This window comes from Procambarus clarkii, chromosome 37 (genome assembly GCF_040958095.1).
Source record: "Procambarus clarkii isolate CNS0578487 chromosome 37, FALCON_Pclarkii_2.0, whole genome shotgun sequence".
Taxonomy (NCBI): domain Eukaryota; kingdom Metazoa; phylum Arthropoda; class Malacostraca; order Decapoda; family Cambaridae; genus Procambarus; species Procambarus clarkii.
The window spans coordinates 22,742,788-22,760,378 of NC_091186.1; the positions used below are offsets into that span (position 1 = coordinate 22,742,788).

Genomic DNA, 17,591 nt, shown 5'->3' on the forward strand with positions numbered 1-17,591 from the left:
AACAATGACTCGACATCCAGGGACCATCTCACACCCAATGTTTGCAACCCCTCACAATAATTTGACAAATGCCTTTGGAGACTTGGGACTGAAAATGCATGGTACATATGGAGTCAGCAGTGTGTTTATTTGCTTATCCAGTCTATACGTGGGTGTAGTTATCTGGTTGTCCATCAGTCAAAGTGGCCTTTCAGGTTAATGGATCTTGACAATCCCATGTGCATATCCAGGCTTGTACTTTCCAGTGGCCTTCAGACGGTGAAAAGGAGTGAGAATTGCCATGTTGCCTTTGATGAAATGGTCAACTCTAGTCTCTCCCCCACCCATTTAATTCTACAGGAACTTCTTTTCCACTGCACACAAAATGGAAGAAAGGGTCCTGAAAGACATTAATGATAGGAACATAACCCCTACCAACACAAAAACAAACGATACAGTTTGTCTATGCCTTCACATGCTCACTTCAGGACTGTCAGCCCCAATGATCTCAAAGTGCATCAATGCATTTTGAATATCAACGCAAATGGAGGGGGGAGGACCTTCGACAAGTCGTCAGTTTCCTGTAGGGAAAATTTTACCATCTTTGCGACCAAGGCAGAATATTCACACACTGCCACAGCCATAATAAGAACATATGAAGTAAGGAAACTGGAAAAAGCCTATTTGTCCAATCATCATCATACTGCTATTTATCCTTCTTAGTTATAGATTTGGTTGCTCAAGCTAACTCTACTTCACTTCAACTCTACCTTTATAAACTGACAGGTTCAATGCCATGCATCTCTTAGCATTAGGGGCCATAACCTGTGCAGTGCCACTACACTGTGCAGAACACCTTGTGGCACTAGATCGAGGGTGCACAGAGTGCCATGTGGCGATTTTTAAGTATAGGGAGCAATTGAAAATTCCCGCGGGTACACAGGGATCACATCCTGTGTGTTAGGACTCCTGTAAACAGATCCCATTTAAAAAAAATCGTGGGGTAACATTCCCGGGTGTGAGAGCCTTAATACTAAGTGAGCAACCAAGGCTGGCGCACACAGCATCAGCTAACAGAACTGTTGTTCAGCTCGTGACTACAGCATCGCCTGAAATGTCCATCTATATATGTGACCATTATTATTTAGTGATAGTATTACAGAAGATCCCCGACTGATAAAAATGACCAGGATTCTGATAAAAGCAGGATTGTGGCGATAATTAGCGCTGTGCATAGTACGGTGGGAGCAGTAATCTTGGTGAGGGAGGGAGGTAGTGTCGTCTGCTGACTCTGTGGCAACCTGTTATTGTCTGGACTCGCCATACCAGCTTAGTGGAATACTGTGGTGAACACAATAGATACTTATATATAACTTATGTATATAGTGTAATAACAGCAAAAGGAGTATGCTGGGAGGAGCCATTTTGGTGAGGGAGGTGGCGTCATCTGCTGAGTGGTGTGTGACTTGTCATGCTGTGTAGGGTGGCCACTATGCTGTTTGGACAACATACCAGCTTAGTTGTACAGTCATGGTGAACAAAACATGTAGATACTTATATATAATGCCTGAATATAGTGTAATAAAAGCAGAAATACTATGGTGGTAGGAGGAATGTTGGTGAGGGAGGGAGGGAGGGAGCATTATCTGTGTGGTTGGCAACCTCTTATTGTCTGAATTCACCATACCAGCTTAGTGGTTCACTATGGTGAACACAAATGTAAATACTTATATATATAACTTGTGTATATAGTGTAATAACAGAAAAAACAGTATGCTGGGAGGAGCCATTTTGGTGAGGGAGGGAGTGAAGCGCTGTCATCAACTAGCTGCTGTCACTTGTCATGCAGTTTTTTTGTGGCCACTTTGTTGTCGGAACACCATACCAGCTTAGTTCTACAGTTATGGTGAACAAAACATGTAGATACTTATATATAACGTGTGTATATAGTTTCTTTAATAACAGCAAAAACACCGATTGATCATGGATACTAATATACATGTTACATATATGAGCCCCATAATTTTGAGCATAGGACAGGATTTTTTTCCACACATTGAACTATATAAATTCCATAAACTACACACCTTTGAAAAATATTGCAGCAAAAAACAGAGAAGAAATGAATGAAAAACACAAAATAATTGTGAACAATTATATGCAGCACTGCCGTCCCACGGGGTGGTGGGGTCGAGTGACCATGAGCGCGCCATCGCTCAGCGCCCTAATTTGCTCAACTTCTCAGCTTCATTACAGCTGAAGTATGTCGCATACAATATTTTTAGTTTTCCGTGATCAGAGACTGCATTTTAACAATATCAGAAGATAATATAATTTGCAAAGAATTTATTTTCTGCTATGGGAATGTCATGTTTTAAGACCGCACAGCACGATGGATATAAACTTTAAAAATGAACCTTTGGAGAGTTAATATTTCAACTTTCTTTTCAAGAATAAAAGAACATAAGAAATATAGAGGAAAGATTCATGCTCATTGATCTAACACTAACAGTATACTGTATACAAAATATATATACATTTATATCTTTATAACCATGTAGGCAGGATAGCTATTATACTAGATAGAATATGTTTCATAAAAATACTTGCCCAACATTATTCCCGACGATGTGACGAGAAATCCAACCAAGTGACGAGTGTAGGGTTACGGGAGAAACAAACAATTTGGTTTAATGTCACACACACATCATTAGTCACAAAAACATTATTCTATTCTCTAAACACGTGTTGCAAGCATAATATGTCAGTGGTGCTTCAAATACATATAAGTTAAACATCTGTCAAAAAATGCTCTTAGGCAATGAATTACAAGAAACAAAAACTGTTGTCATGAAAACAGATTGGCTTCTAAATTATATAGGCTTGATTTAATGATCTGATTGTTCATTAAATATGAATGTAAATTTTCATTAAATGTGAATGTTCTTCACAGATGTAGACTTTTAGTATCGCTGAAGCACACCGCTAGCCACCGCTTTGACCAAGCTTGTAGTGTTACTGAGACACACTGTACCAGCCACCACACTGCTCCAGCTTGTAGTGTTACTGAGACACACTGTACCAGCCACCACACTGCTCCAGCTTGTAGTGTTACTGAGACACACTGTACCAGCCACCACACTGCTCCAGCTTGTAGTGTTACTGAGACACACTGTACCAGCCACCACACTGCTCCAGCTTGTAGTGTTACTGACACACACTGTACCAGCCACCACACTGCTCCAGCTTGTAGTGTTACTGGGACACACTGTACCAGCCACCACACTGCTCCAGCTTGTAGTGTTACTGAGACACACTGTACCAGCCACCACACTGCTCCAGCTTGTAGTGTTACTGATACACACTGTACCAGCCACCACACTGCTCCAGCTTGTAGTGTTACTGACACACACTGTACCAGCCACCACACTGCTCCAGCTTGTAGTGTTACTGGGACACACTGTACCAGCCACCACACTGCTCCAGCTTGTAGTGTTACTGGGACACACTGTACCAGCCACCACACTGCTCCAGCTTGTAGTGTTACTGGGACACACTGTACCAGCCACCACACTGCTCCAGCTTGTAGTGTTACTGAGACACACTGTACCAGCCACCACACTGCTCTAGCTTGTAGTGTTACTGAGACACATTGTACCAGCCACCACACTGCTCCAGCTTGTAGTGTTACTGGGACACACTGTACCAGCCACCACACTGCTCCAGCTTGTAGTGTTACTGAGACACACTGTACCAGCCACCACACTGCTCCAGCTTGTAGTGTTACTGAGACACATTGTACCAGCCACCACACTGCTCCAGCTTGTAGTGTTACTGAGACACACTGTACCAGCCACCACACTGCTCCAGCTTGTAGTGTTACTGGGACACACTGTACCAGCCACCACACTGCTCCAGCTTGTAGTGTTACTGAAACACATTGTACCAGCCACCACACTGCTCCAGCTTGTAGTGTTACTGGGACACATTGTACCAGCCACCACACTGCTCCAGCTTGTAGTGTTACTGAGACACATTGTACAGTACCAGCATTCCACCACACTGCTCAAGCAAATGGTTTAAGAATTTCTACAAAGTCATCTAGGGTGAAAGGCACACATATATATACCATCTAAAATAAGCAAAATTGTGCAAATCAAGCAAGAAAATCATGCATATTATTTCAAAGATACTCTTCACTTTCATGACGGCATCATCGCTAGGTCTGTTGTCGTAATTCTGAGAGAGGTTTGAAATAGTAGATCTAATTTTCCTTTATACGCAACTTTCAGGTCTTAAGAGTTTATACACGTTATACAAACAAAATTTTAATGCTAAGAAATAAATCGTGCAGTAATTACTGCACAAATACAACAGTATACACACCCAACCCACACATCTGAAAATAAAGTCACAACATTTCAGTCTGCCCTGGACCATTACAGGAGATGCTTTTTCATCCACACGGTTATAAACCCATGGAGCCGCCTACTCGCCAAAGCCACAAATGCCACAACTCTGTTAGGTTTTAAAATTCACCTAGAAAGGATCAAGGGAAATGGAGGGACCTTCAACAAGCTGCCGGCTTCCTGTCCTTATCAAGGCCACTAGTCTCAGTGGGCCTCGGGTAAATAATCAGGTAAATTATTAATGTAAAAGGTGTGTAATTTTCAGCCGTGTTATTGCGACTTACTGTCTGCATACATCAGAGTTGTCTGACCACAAACCTGAATCAGTCTGGTGGAAAACAGGGCCATGCAGGCACTGATCTCCCCAATGATGAGTAGATAAGTTATTGTGTAGATCAGGGGATAGATGGGTGGGTGAGAACAGATAAGCAAATAGCCGGGAAAGAAGGTAGGTAGGTGGGTGGGTGGGTGGGTAGGTAGACAGGCATTTAGGATAAGAGGTAGGTAAACATGGGGCAGTAGGGAAGGGAGGGAGGTAGGTAGACACAGGGAAGGAGGGAGGAAAGGAGGTAGGTACAGGTAGCTAGGAGTAGAATATAGGTAGACAAAAGGCAAGGAGGTAGATAGACAGGAAGCTAAGTAAGTACAGTGGAGTAGACAAGGATGGAAGTATAACAGCACACAAATAATAATAAAAGTGGGAGGTAATTCTGACATGAACAATGGACAGAAGGAATTACCTTGAGTTTCAACATATATTTAAACATATTATCTTCATGACTCAATGGATCTTAAAACAAAGGATCTTGTACAGACAATCATTTTAAACTCCAATGAGAGGAAGTACTGTAGAGTAAGAGCTCCTATTTGAATTCCAGTAACCCGGATCTTGGGGTAATCCAAACGAATTAAGTGTTCATTTTCAAGGAAATGACAAGAGTAAGCAGGTAAACCATGGCAATTTGAAGGGTAAATAGCAGGAGTAACTGGGTTGTGGTACCATTAATTCAAAATTATTTAATTTTTTGACATTCCTGGTAGGAAATTTGGCCAACTCTTAATGTTCAGCAAATTTGAATCAGGGCGGGCCTCGAATGATTTTGATTGCCGAGCATTTACAGTATTCTCCATGCCGGCATGATCCACATTCAAAGCAGAGTTTTGGCCGAAACAATGCCTGTAATGTTAACGATCTAAATTTGTTCATTTATTATGCACCCCATTCCGTATGTGGTAGTGGACCCCCATACCCATCCTGTGGGTACTAGTGGACTACATACCCATCCTATGGGTACTAGTAGACCCCATACCCATCCTGTGGGTACTGGTGGACCCGATACCCATCCTGTGGATACTAGTGGACCCGATATCCATCCTGTGGGTATTACTAGTACCCATACCCATCCTGTGGGTACTGGTGAACCCCATACTTATCCTGTGGGTACTGGTGGATCCCATACCCATCCTGTGGGCACTAGTGGACCCGATACCCATCCTGTGGGTACTAGTGGACCCGATACCCATCCTGTGGGCACTAGTGGACCCCATACCCCATCCTTTGGGTACTAGTAGACCCTATACTCCATCCTTTGGGTACTAGTGGACCCCATACCCCATCCTGTGGATACTAGTAGACCCCATACCCATCCTGTGGGTACTAGTGGACCCCATACCCATCCTGTGGGTACTAGTGGACCCCATACCCATCCTGTGGGTACTAGTGGGCCCCATACCCATCCTGTGGGTACTAGTGGGCCCCATACCCATCCTGTGGGTACTAGTGAACCCCATACCCATCCTGTGGGTACTAGTAGACCCCATACCCATCCTGTGGGTACTGGTGGACCCGATACCCATCCTGTGGATACTAGTGGACCCGATATCCATCCTGTGGGTATTACTAGTACCCATACCCATCCTGTGGGTACTGGTGAACCCCATACTTATCCTGTGGGTACTGGTGGATCCCATACCCATCCTGTGGGCACTAGTGGACCTGATACCCATCCTGTGGGTACTAGTGGACCCGATACCCATCCTGTGGGCACTAGTGGACCCCATACCCCATCCTTTGGGTACTAGTGGACCCCATACCCCATCCTGTGGGTACTAGTAGACCCCATACCCATCCTGTGGGTACTAGTGGGCCCCATACCCATCCTGTGGGTACTAGTGGGCCCGATACCCATCCTGTGGGTACTAGTGGACCCCATACCCATCCTGTGGGTACTAGTGGGCCCCATACCCATCCTGTGGGCACTAGTGGACCCCATACCCCATCCTTTGGGTACTAGTGGACCCCATACCCCATCCTTTGGGTACTAGTAGACCCTATACTCCATCCTTTGGGTACTAGTGGACCCCATACCCCATCCTGTGGGTACTAGTAGACCCCATACCCATCCTGTGGGTACTAGTAGACCCCATACCCATCCTGTGGGTACTAGTAGACCCCATACCCATCCTGTGGGTACTAGTGGACCCCATACCCATCCTGTGGGCACTAGTGGACCCGATACCCATCCTGTGGGTACTAGTGGACCCGATACCCATCCTGTGGGTACTAGTGGACCCCATACCCATCTTGTGGGTACTAGTGGACCCCATACCCCATCCTTTGGGTACTAGTGGACCCCATACCCCATCCTGTGGGTACTAGTGGACCCCATACCCATCCTGTGGGTACTAGTGGGCCCCATACCCATCCTGTGGGTACTAGTGAACCCCATACCCATCCTGTGGGTACTAGTGGGCCCCATACCCATCCTGTGGGTACTAGTGAACCCCATACCCATCCTGTGGGTACTAGTGAACCCCATACCCATCCTGTGGGTACTAGTGGACCCCATACCCATCTTGTAGGTGCTAGTGGACCCCATACCCATCTTGTGGGTACTAGTGGACCCCATACCCCATCCTTTGGGTACTAGTGGACCCCATACCCCATCCTTTGGGTACTAGTGAACCCCATACCCATCCTGTGGGTACTAGTGGACTCCATACCTATCCTGTGGGTACTAGTGGACCCCATACCCCATCCTGTGGGTACTAGTGGACCCCATACCCATCCTGTTATCTTGAGGTTATCTTGAGATGATTTCGGTGCTTTAGTGTCCCCGCGGCCCGGTCCTCGACCAGGCCTCCACCCCCAGGAAGCAGCCCGTGACAGCTGACTAACACCCAGGTACCTATTTTACTGCTAGGTAACAGGGGCATAGGGTGAAAGAAACTTCTGCCCATTGTTTCTCGCCGGCGCCTGGGATCGAACCCAGGACCACAGGATCATAAGTCCAGCGTGCTGTCCGCTCGGCCGACCGGCTCCCCAGTGAACCCCATACCCATCCTGTGGGTACTAGTGGACCCCATACCCATCCTGTGGGTACTAGTGGACCCCATACCCATCCTGTGGGTACTAGTGGACCCCATACCCATCTTGTAGGTGCTAGTGGACCCCATACCCATCTTGTGGGTACTAGTGGACCCCATACCCCATCCTTTGGGTACTAGTGGACCCCATACCCCATCCTTTGGGTACTAGTGGACCCCATACCCCATCCTTTGGGTACTAGTGGACCCCATACCCATCCTGTGGGCACTAGTGGACCCCATACCCCATCCTTTGGGTACTAGTAGACCCTATACTCCATCCTTTGGGTACTAGTGGACCCCATACCTCATCCTGTGGGCACTAGTGGACCCCATACCCCATCCTTTGGGTACTAGTAGACCCTATACTCCATCCTTTGGGTACTAGTGGACCCCATACCCCATCCTGTGGGTACTAGTAGACCCCGGAAGGCGGAAACGAGGCGGAAACCCCACGAGGCGGAAACAAATGGGCAAAGTTTCTTTCACCCTGAATGCCCCTGTTACCTAGCAGTAAATAGGTACCTGGGAGTTAGTCAGCTGTCACGGGCTGCTTCCTGGGGGTGGAGGCCTGGTCGAGGACCGGGCCGCGGGGACACTAAAGCCCCGAAATCATCTCAAGATAACCTCAAGATAACAAGATACTTTCATAGCCATGTAACCTAGGCCATATCGGCTTACTTTTAGAGAGTGTACCATCCCCAGTGCTTGCGTGTCCTGCTTGGTTTACACTTCAGGTTCTGGATATATCTTGTGGGTTCAGTGGTCCTACGGATATCTCATCCCTCTGAACCCGCTCTCGTCTTGTGCGAGCGAGAGTTGCTTGTAGTCTGTGCCACAAGACAATGATCATTCATTTTGCCTCTGCCATACTACCTGTTGAGTCAGTGATGCCTTTTACCCCAGTCCTGTGGGGGTTGATCTCCCCATGTGATTTCTTTCTAACGGTCCTGACAAGGTTAGGTGGTGTCAGCTCTGCGAGTTCGTTTTGCTCGGTTACAGCTGTCTAGGTTATGTGCCTGGTTGGATGCCCCAGAACTGCTCAGTTTTGTGTTTAGGGGGTCCCAGAATTGGAGGTGTTGGTGAACTCCACTTTGGCTCCATTCACACCACCTCTTCCTTCCTCTCTGTGCATGGTTCGCCCCTTCTTGTGATGCTTTTCTCCTGCTTCCAGCCCCAAAGCATCTGAGGGTTTCTGGGTCGGGGCAAGGTTTAGCTCGGTATGTGGTTCGGCCAGCTCCAGGGGGCTGCTCTTTCCAAATTGGGCGCAGAGACAGTTGAGCCCGTTAGTTGCACTGAGGCTTCAGGATTTTCCTTTCAGCCAGTTCTCCCTTCTTTTGTACATCCCTCCCCGGACTTTGCTTTTCTATCCTGGGCAGATGCTGGTTCCACCCCAGGGCCCTTGAGTGCAGCTGTCATCGAAAGAGCCACTTCATCGCGGATCCGGCTCCACATGGAGCCGGTCGGCCGAGCGGACAGCACGCTGGACTTGTGATCTTGTGGTCCCGGGTTCGATCCCGAGCGCCGGCGAGAAACAGTGGGCAGAGTTTCTTTCACCCTATGCCCCTGTTATCTAGCAGTAAAATAGGTACCTGGGTGTTAAGTCAGCTGTCACGGGCTGCTTCCTGGGGGTGGAGGCCTGGTCGAGGACCGGGCCGAGGGGACACTAAAGCCCTGAAATCATCTCGAAGATAACCTCAAGATCTCAAGAATCGAAAGTGCCACTTCATCGAAAGAGCCACTTCATCGAAAGAGCCACTTCATCGAAAGAGCCACTTCATCGAAAGAGCCACTTCGATTCCAGTAATATCCGCTAATATATTATAGCACCTATTTATGTCTAATAATGTACACACAAACAATATTTTCTGACAACATTAACTGTTAGCAAAATACAAGCTCAAATCAAATTAAATCTATAATATTGGTTAGTGTATTTTAATTGGGGTCTAACAAACACACTTCTGTTACATTACAATAGTTATATTTGTGCATGTGGACAACAAATAGCACTATTTAGCTAAACGGGCCACATAGCCTTTACTCATTCTATTTAATGTAACTTTCACCACTCACCATCATCCTCATCATCATCATCACGGTAGAGAATGGGGCCATCTTCATCGTCGTCATCAACCCGCGACTCTTGTAAAGAGTTGGGAAGGACGGTGTTGGGAGGAAGGTAGCTGAACGGAACGCTGTTCTCCTTATTCTCTCCCGAGGACTTGTCCCCATCCCCTCTACTATAGGAAAACCGGATGGGCTTCGTGCTGCATTGGGGACAAAGAATATTTATTAACACCGACACATTGCTCAAAGAACAGCTCTCGTGACATGCTCAAATCATGCTGAATATTCTTTATTTCGTCAAAGAACGATGCCTCTGGCATATTCATTTCTTATAAATTGACCAAGTTTTTTGAAGACCTAGCAAGACTACGTAATAATTTATATGAACAATTTTGTCATAAAAGAGTAAACTCACAAGGAAACTAATGTTTCTTAATAATTAGAAGAAAACTTTGATCTGATATGTATAAAATAGTCTCAGGTAATCTAGCCACTCTTTACAATATTTAAAACACAGATCCAATAGGAGTAATCCTTGAAGATATCTGAGCCTATAAACTTGAAACATTAACAAATTGGTAAAACTGATTCACCACATCAATTACTCCTCACATTACTGCAAAATTTTTGCTATAAATAATTTTTAAACTGATTACAGACAATAGACATTTTTTAATGTAATGCATACATTAAGAAAAATGCAAAATTAAGTACCGTGTCATGCATTAGATTTTTAATTGAAAACAGTAACTGCAAACCTGTCAATATGCATTACAAAAACTATTATAGTTTTAAAAGCATTCAAGCAATGTCTTAAACAGTATATTGGTAAAACATTCATAATTTCTTAGCTATTCCACTTAGATACTTCATAAGGCAAGATCTTGGAACACTTAATTTGACTAGATCATGAGAGACAGGGTATGGCGACGAACTGTGCCTGAACAACGAAAAGCTTTCAAGATATCCACGAGGATTCAAACTGGTGCTGGTGAGACACTGGAGACACTAGCCTTAATCCAGCATAGAGTGGCTACAAAAGGTTCATGCAGACACATCATGATTTACCCTGTCCTACTTGAGATTACATGGACCACAAAGTGGCACTCTCTCTCTCAAACTGGTAAGTTTGCCCGCCTGCTGTTGCTGCTGCTGCTGCCCTCATTGCCACAATATCTGGAGCATACCTGTAGAAGGTTTCGGGAGTTCTTCGGCTTCCCAAGGCCAGCAGCCTCGACACAAGATGGCAGCACCCACACCTCTACTAAATCTCTTTTATTAATCTTCTCTTCTAGATACTAAACATTTTAATTCTCCAAGTAGTCCACTTAAAAAGGTCTACACGAGTTAGCAGACTGCCTCTTCTACATGGAGTGCAAGTAATAGTGTCCCTCTTCCAATATCACTCGGCATCCTCTTCTACATGGAGTGCAAGTAATAGTGTCCCTCTTCCAATATCACTCGGCATCCTCTTCATCAGCCACATGAGGTAACCTTGGCCATTTCGCTTTCGATTGTGGAGACACTTGTGCGTTTCCATAGTCTTCATAGCTTATTAATGAAAACTAATCTTCTCCTTTTCCCAAGTTTTTTTTTTTAATTAACACTGTGTTCTTTGTTACATCATACTTCCTCTCCATTTGTTGATTTGTATTGCTCATAATAGGTTTTGGTTTACTCAAACTGCAAATCTTTTCTTTAATCCTCACAAAAAATTGTCAAGTAAGCCACAAGTGTAGTCATGGGTGCCTGACCATCAGAAGTACAGTAAGCCATTCTCACTGCATTTCTCTTATCAACATTTCAACCCACTCGCTCAGGGCTTTTGGGAATTCATTTGCATCCGCAACCTTCCTAGAATTATTCTTCTGTGCTGTTAACATGTTGCACTTAAATAGCTCCTTCTCCAGATAAACCTCTCACCTCATGAAGTCTTTGATACCCTGTGGAATCCAAATTATACAACTTGCTTAAAGATTTTTGACCTACCACTCTGCAGTTCAAGTGAATTCCCCTTATTATTTTTAAGGCTTGTTGAAGTTTCCAACTTCTTTTTGATGTTTGCGTGAGGGAGCACCCAAGTGGAGTATAAAAAGCAACTTGCAAGCAATGCTCCCATCCTTTATCTAGAGTCCCCGATTCTTCTGTGTACACAGCTTTTTTTTAAATCCGTCAGAACATGATGGGGTTTAAGGCAGGAGTTCTAGTATTGGTGTGGATGTTTGTCATCTGATGGCAGATGTGGTCAAGTGGGCAAGCTTGATATGAGAATACTACATGATGGTCCTTGTGATACAAAGTAGAGCCGGAAAGGCTTCTAGTGTCTACGAGTGAACTTTCTGTAGTCACTCCGGACAGGAGTAAGACACACTCTTATCTACCTACCTACCACCTGTATGACCCAAAAGGAACATTAGGAAAGATTCCCGTTGTATCAGGAAAGTATCACCCTAGACTAACATGATCCTATCCAATGGAACCCTCAACAATATAGCCTTAGGAACAATCCAAATGGCATGCTTCAAAAAGTAGCACTTCATATTAACTCAAAGCTTCATTCATTTGTATGGAATATATTATAGTGAAGAGAGAACTCAACAATTGCTTTAAACTTTGAGTAAACATAATGCATATGGTATAGACCCTCATTGTAAGACGGTTTTAATGTCCAAGCAAATTTAGTCTCCAGACATGCAAAACAGCCATCAACATGCAAGAAAATGAAGACCAAGGTTAATAATGCTCAGAATAAGTCATCTTTAACAAGTTACATAAATCAATCGACAAAATGGGGAGGAGGGGGAGGGTTGGTTTCCAGTTTCTCCTACCTAAAGATTTGTACCCATTACTAAGCACATGGCACAAGATTTCAGATGTGCAAAAATACAGTTTGCCTAACCAGCACACGTGGAATGAAAATGATTAAGTTTTGGGCCATTCATGTCACGACTTATGGGTCCATCCAAGACCCTCAAGTCATCACTTTCATTTCATGTGTGTGTGTGTGTGTGTGTGTGTGTGATGGGATATTAGCTTTCAGACACATTACTGTGACTTGCTCTCTGCATAATATACAATGTTATTATGCCCTTCCTGTCAACAAGGTTTCTTCCCGACTGTGACGGGTTGTTTTAATTCCCAGACACGTCGTAATTGCAGTACTGTACTGTCAAAACAGCTAACCGAAATTACAATAGTGTGATACATCAAGAAAACTTTCAAGCAATAATGTAGGACCCTACTCACTGTGTACACACTTACCAACAAATTAACAGAACCCTACTAATCCCACATTATAAAATACACAAAGCTCATGAGGTCCCAGCCCCTTGACAGTGAAATGAAGGACACTATCACTTGGCCACACAAGAGGAGGTTCTGGAAACTGAAACATGCCGGAGGGGTGACAGGCAGATTGACATAATTTTCTGACAAAGATGAAGGTGGTAATCAATGACAATATATCAGACCGGAGAAGTGTTACTAGTAGAGTACCACAGGGTTCGGTTCTTGCACCAGTTATGTTCATCATCTATATAAATATCTACCAGAAGGAATATAGAACTATAAGAACATGTTTGCTGATGATGCTAAGCTACTAGGGGAACCTAGTAGCTTAGCAGACTAAGCTACTAGGTTCCCCCTAGTAAGACCTAGTTCCCTTAATAAGAGACCTAAGACTATTGTCAAGCCCTTCAAGAAGACCTAGACAAAAATGTATGGAGCAACCCATGACAGATGGAATTCAATATGAATTCCACAACGCCATGTTATGGAATGTGGAATAGGAAAAAATAGGCCACACAACCTACAAATTATGTGGAAATGTATTAAAACATTCTGACAAGGAGAGAGATCTAGGGAGTGTTTCTGGATAGAAAACCATCACCTGAAGACCACAAAGAACATTGTGTGAGGAGCCTATGCTACGCTTTCCAACTTGAGAATCGCTATTAAATACATGGCTGGTGAAATATTAAAGAAACTGTTCACAACTTTTATGAGACCAAAGTTGAAATATGCAATGGTTGTATGGTGCCCATACCTCAAAGGTGCATAGACATGCTATGAAATTCGCTCTGGAACTGAAAAACAAAAGCTACATGGAGAACTTGGAGGTGTTAAATATGCCAAAGCTAGTAGAAGAAAAAAAGAGAGAGGTGATATGATAACTACATACACAATAGTAACAGGGACTGAAAATTAACAAAGAAGAAGCCATGAAACCTTCAACTTCAAGAACAAGAGGTCATAGATTCAAGCTAAGGAAACAATGGTGCCAAAATACAGTATTTTTTAAAGTTTTCTGTTGCCAACAGAGTGGAAGATGTTTAGAACACGTTAAGTGAGAAAGTGGTAAATGCCAAAACCATTAGAAGTTTCAAAGCGTCATATGACAGACGCTTCTTTGGGAAGACGGGACACCACAAGAGTAGCTCTCATCCTGTAACTACATTTAGGAAATTACTATGTAAATGAAGCTTAGGACAAACCCTTTGACATGGAAAATGCCACTTGGCCACTATGTAAACAGAACACAAACTGATCCATTTACTGTATTTGTTAAATAGAACAATTGTTTTGATGAGAAAACTAAGCCAGGCAGAAACACTCGCATAATTCAGTATTTGGCATTAATGGATAAAAAATATAAATAAAAAGGTAAATTTTATATATTAATATAAAGGGTAACAAAAGAACTAGATTGCTACAGCTGATGTACATGATCAACTGATGATGAAACATACATGTTATATTCCAACTCAAAGAACAGAAACAAAGACCTCACTTCCCAGGGGAGGACCTGATACACATGTAAACAAAGACCTCACTTCCCAGGGAAGGACCTGATACACATGTAAACAAAGACCTCACTTCCCAGGGGAGGACCTGATACACATGTGAACAAAAACCTCACTTCCCAGGGAAGGACCTGATACACATGTAAACAAAGACCTCACTTCCCAGGGGAGGACCTGATACACATGTAAACAAAGACCTCACTTCCCAGGGAAGGACCTGATACACATGTAAACAAAAACCTCACTTCCCAGGGGAGGACCTGATACACATGTAAACAAAGACCTCACTTCCCAGGGGAGGACCTGATACACATGTAAACAAAGACCTCACTTCCCAGGGAAGGACCTGATACACATGTAAACAAAGACCTCACTTCCCAGGGGAGGACCTGATACACATGTAAACAAAGACCTCACTTCCCAGGGGAGGACCTGATACACATGTGAACAAAAACCTCACTTCCCAGGGGAGGACCTGATACACATGTAAACAAAGACCTCACTTCCCAGGGGAGGACCTGATACACATGTAAACAAAGACCTCACTTCCCAGGGAAGGACCTGATACACATGTAAACAAAGACCTCACTTCCCAGGGGAGGACCTGATACACATGTAAACAAAAACCTCACTTCCCAGGGGAGGACCTGATACACATGTAAACAGACTCACCACCATGACAATTGTTGCAAGTCTCAAGGTGGAAGGGGTAATCCACCTACAGGCAGTATAGCAGTAGTATTAACAAATGCTCAAAGGAATATAATAAGGGCAATAGCAATCATAAACGTGCAACATGGCGAGTGTAGAATCCAAGGGCCAAGCTAAGCAGCACCCTTGACAACTGTAGAGCCTTGCCAGGTCCTAAAGAAACGACCAAGCAAGAAGCACCGGGCACTGGGGTCGCTTGCCGAATATCACAAATGCTGAAAACAGCCTAGGGGCATACGCAGCTGTTAAGGGCACAAGAGCCACACCATAAAGAGCATGAAAGTTACCTGTGCAAACCTGAATGAACAACATTCCAACTGCCCCAAAGCATCTTGCCAAGGAAGACAGCCTCTCAAAGACAACCACCCAAACCCACTAGGGAACACAACCCTGGCTGGGCAGAGGCAACATCAGAAAATACCTAGAAATAATCACTCCAGGTACAAGCAGTTTGATGTGAACAGCAAATCAGAGTCCACACAAGAAGAGAGCCATAAATATACGTGCATGTGAAGCAAATACTAAAATGCAGAACAAGTACACAAGCAAATGGCACCCACTGGACAAAACCTGTGTCCAGGATAGCTAACACTGATCGGAAAAATCAGGACATGGAGAGCACTCTGGTGGGAATGAGGAGAGTAACTGCAACGTGCCATTGCATTGTACCCAATAAAATGCCGGTGTCTGGTTGAGGGATCAACAAGGTAGGTGCACAGCCAGTTAGCGGAACACAGGTGTAACTAACGCGTGGAAGTTAACTGCTGCTGATGGGTGGTTTGCTCTGTTCAGGGTCTTTTCTCACATTTAATATTTTGTTTACCTTGCCCTTAGCTCTCCCATCTTTCTGGTGGCTTTTTCTCAGTTAGGGTGCAATAGGAAACCCCTCCTGCTTGCACCATTAGAGGCAAGTTAGGTTTTGTTCTCTGGTTCTTGGTTGACTTAAAATAACTTGCAAGGGCCTAGTGTGAACTGAATTGAGTGGAGTTAATCAAAGCAACAAGCCACCACCTGCAGAGCCTTCCCAGAAAATCAACCTTGCAATATGAATCTCAGAACACCAACTTTGTAAAAATTACCCACCACTGTTCATCAGGGGGGGGAGGGGGTGGTCATAGCATAAGTTTCTCCAAGAGGCTCTTATCACCTTACTAACCTTTCACACACACTGTCCATTATATACATTAATTCCATTCTTCCATCCCAAGATGCTGGTCATCGTCTCTACCATATCACCCTATTTCACCCTTCTTGGCAAGGCATTCTGGATAACATGGTTTACCATGTTCGTCATAAATCCTAGAATATTGACTCTTGCCATACATAGAATCCTACATACCATTATCTGCCATTTAAAACAAAGCCAGATATAAAGCTCTTTCACATCAGACACCCAAGATGACAAGCTCTGCCACATCAGACACCCAAGATGACAACCTCTGCCACATCAGACACCCAAGATGACAACCTCTGCCACATCAGACACCCAAGATGACAACCTCTGCCACATCAGACACCCAAGATGACAACCTCTGCCACATCAGACACCCAAGATGACAACCTCTGTCACATCAGACACCCAAGATGACAACCTCTGCCACATCAGACACCCAAGATGACAACCTCTGCCATATCAGAAGCCCAAGATGACAAGCTCTGCCACATCAGAAGCCCAAGATGACAACCTCTGTCACATCAGACACCCAAGATGACAACCTCTGCCACATCAGACACCCAAGATGACAACCTCTGCCATATCAGAAGCCCAAGATGACAAGCTCTGCCACATCAGAAGCCCAAGATGACAACCTCTGCCACATCAGAAACCTAAGATGACAATCTCTGCCACATCAGAAACCCAAGATGACCTCTGCCACATCAGAAACCTATAATAATGAACACTGCATATCATATTACCTAATTTTGTATCTACCTAGTTCACTTAATTAAATTACCATCAAGAATTTTAAAAATTATGATTTTAGAAGGTGAAAGAATTTATTCACTGATTAAGATGCATTTAAAATGGGCATGCAGAATTAACTTTTTCATAAACCATAGTTTGCCAAGAGACAAAACTGTGATATAGCATCTGTTATGAGCCTTTGCTTTGAAATTTCAATGGTATTAAGATCTGAAGTATTGTATTCAGAATCTAGAAAGAAGATCAAGGTGATAAGATTTAAAATTTATCAAATAATGCTGCAGCTTTTTTAGCGTTTAAACAATAGCGAATAATTAAGTGCTCTAAAAT

The 17,591-nt window shown here is 44.0% G+C and overlaps 1 protein-coding gene across 14 annotated transcripts in view; it reads right to left on the bottom strand.

Annotated features, from left to right (window-relative positions):
* LOC123765891 (phosphatase and actin regulator 2) overlaps positions 1 to 17,591 on the bottom strand; it is a 568,756-nt gene that overhangs the window by 54,627 nt on the left and 496,538 nt on the right. For all 14 annotated transcript variants that reach the window (XM_069337250.1, XM_069337256.1, XM_069337255.1 and 11 more), the window contains one exon: positions 9,831 to 10,024. In XM_069337250.1, coding sequence (XP_069193351.1) covers positions 9,831 to 10,024 — 194 coding nt within the window. The remainder of the gene's footprint in view (positions 1 to 9,830; positions 10,025 to 17,591) is intronic.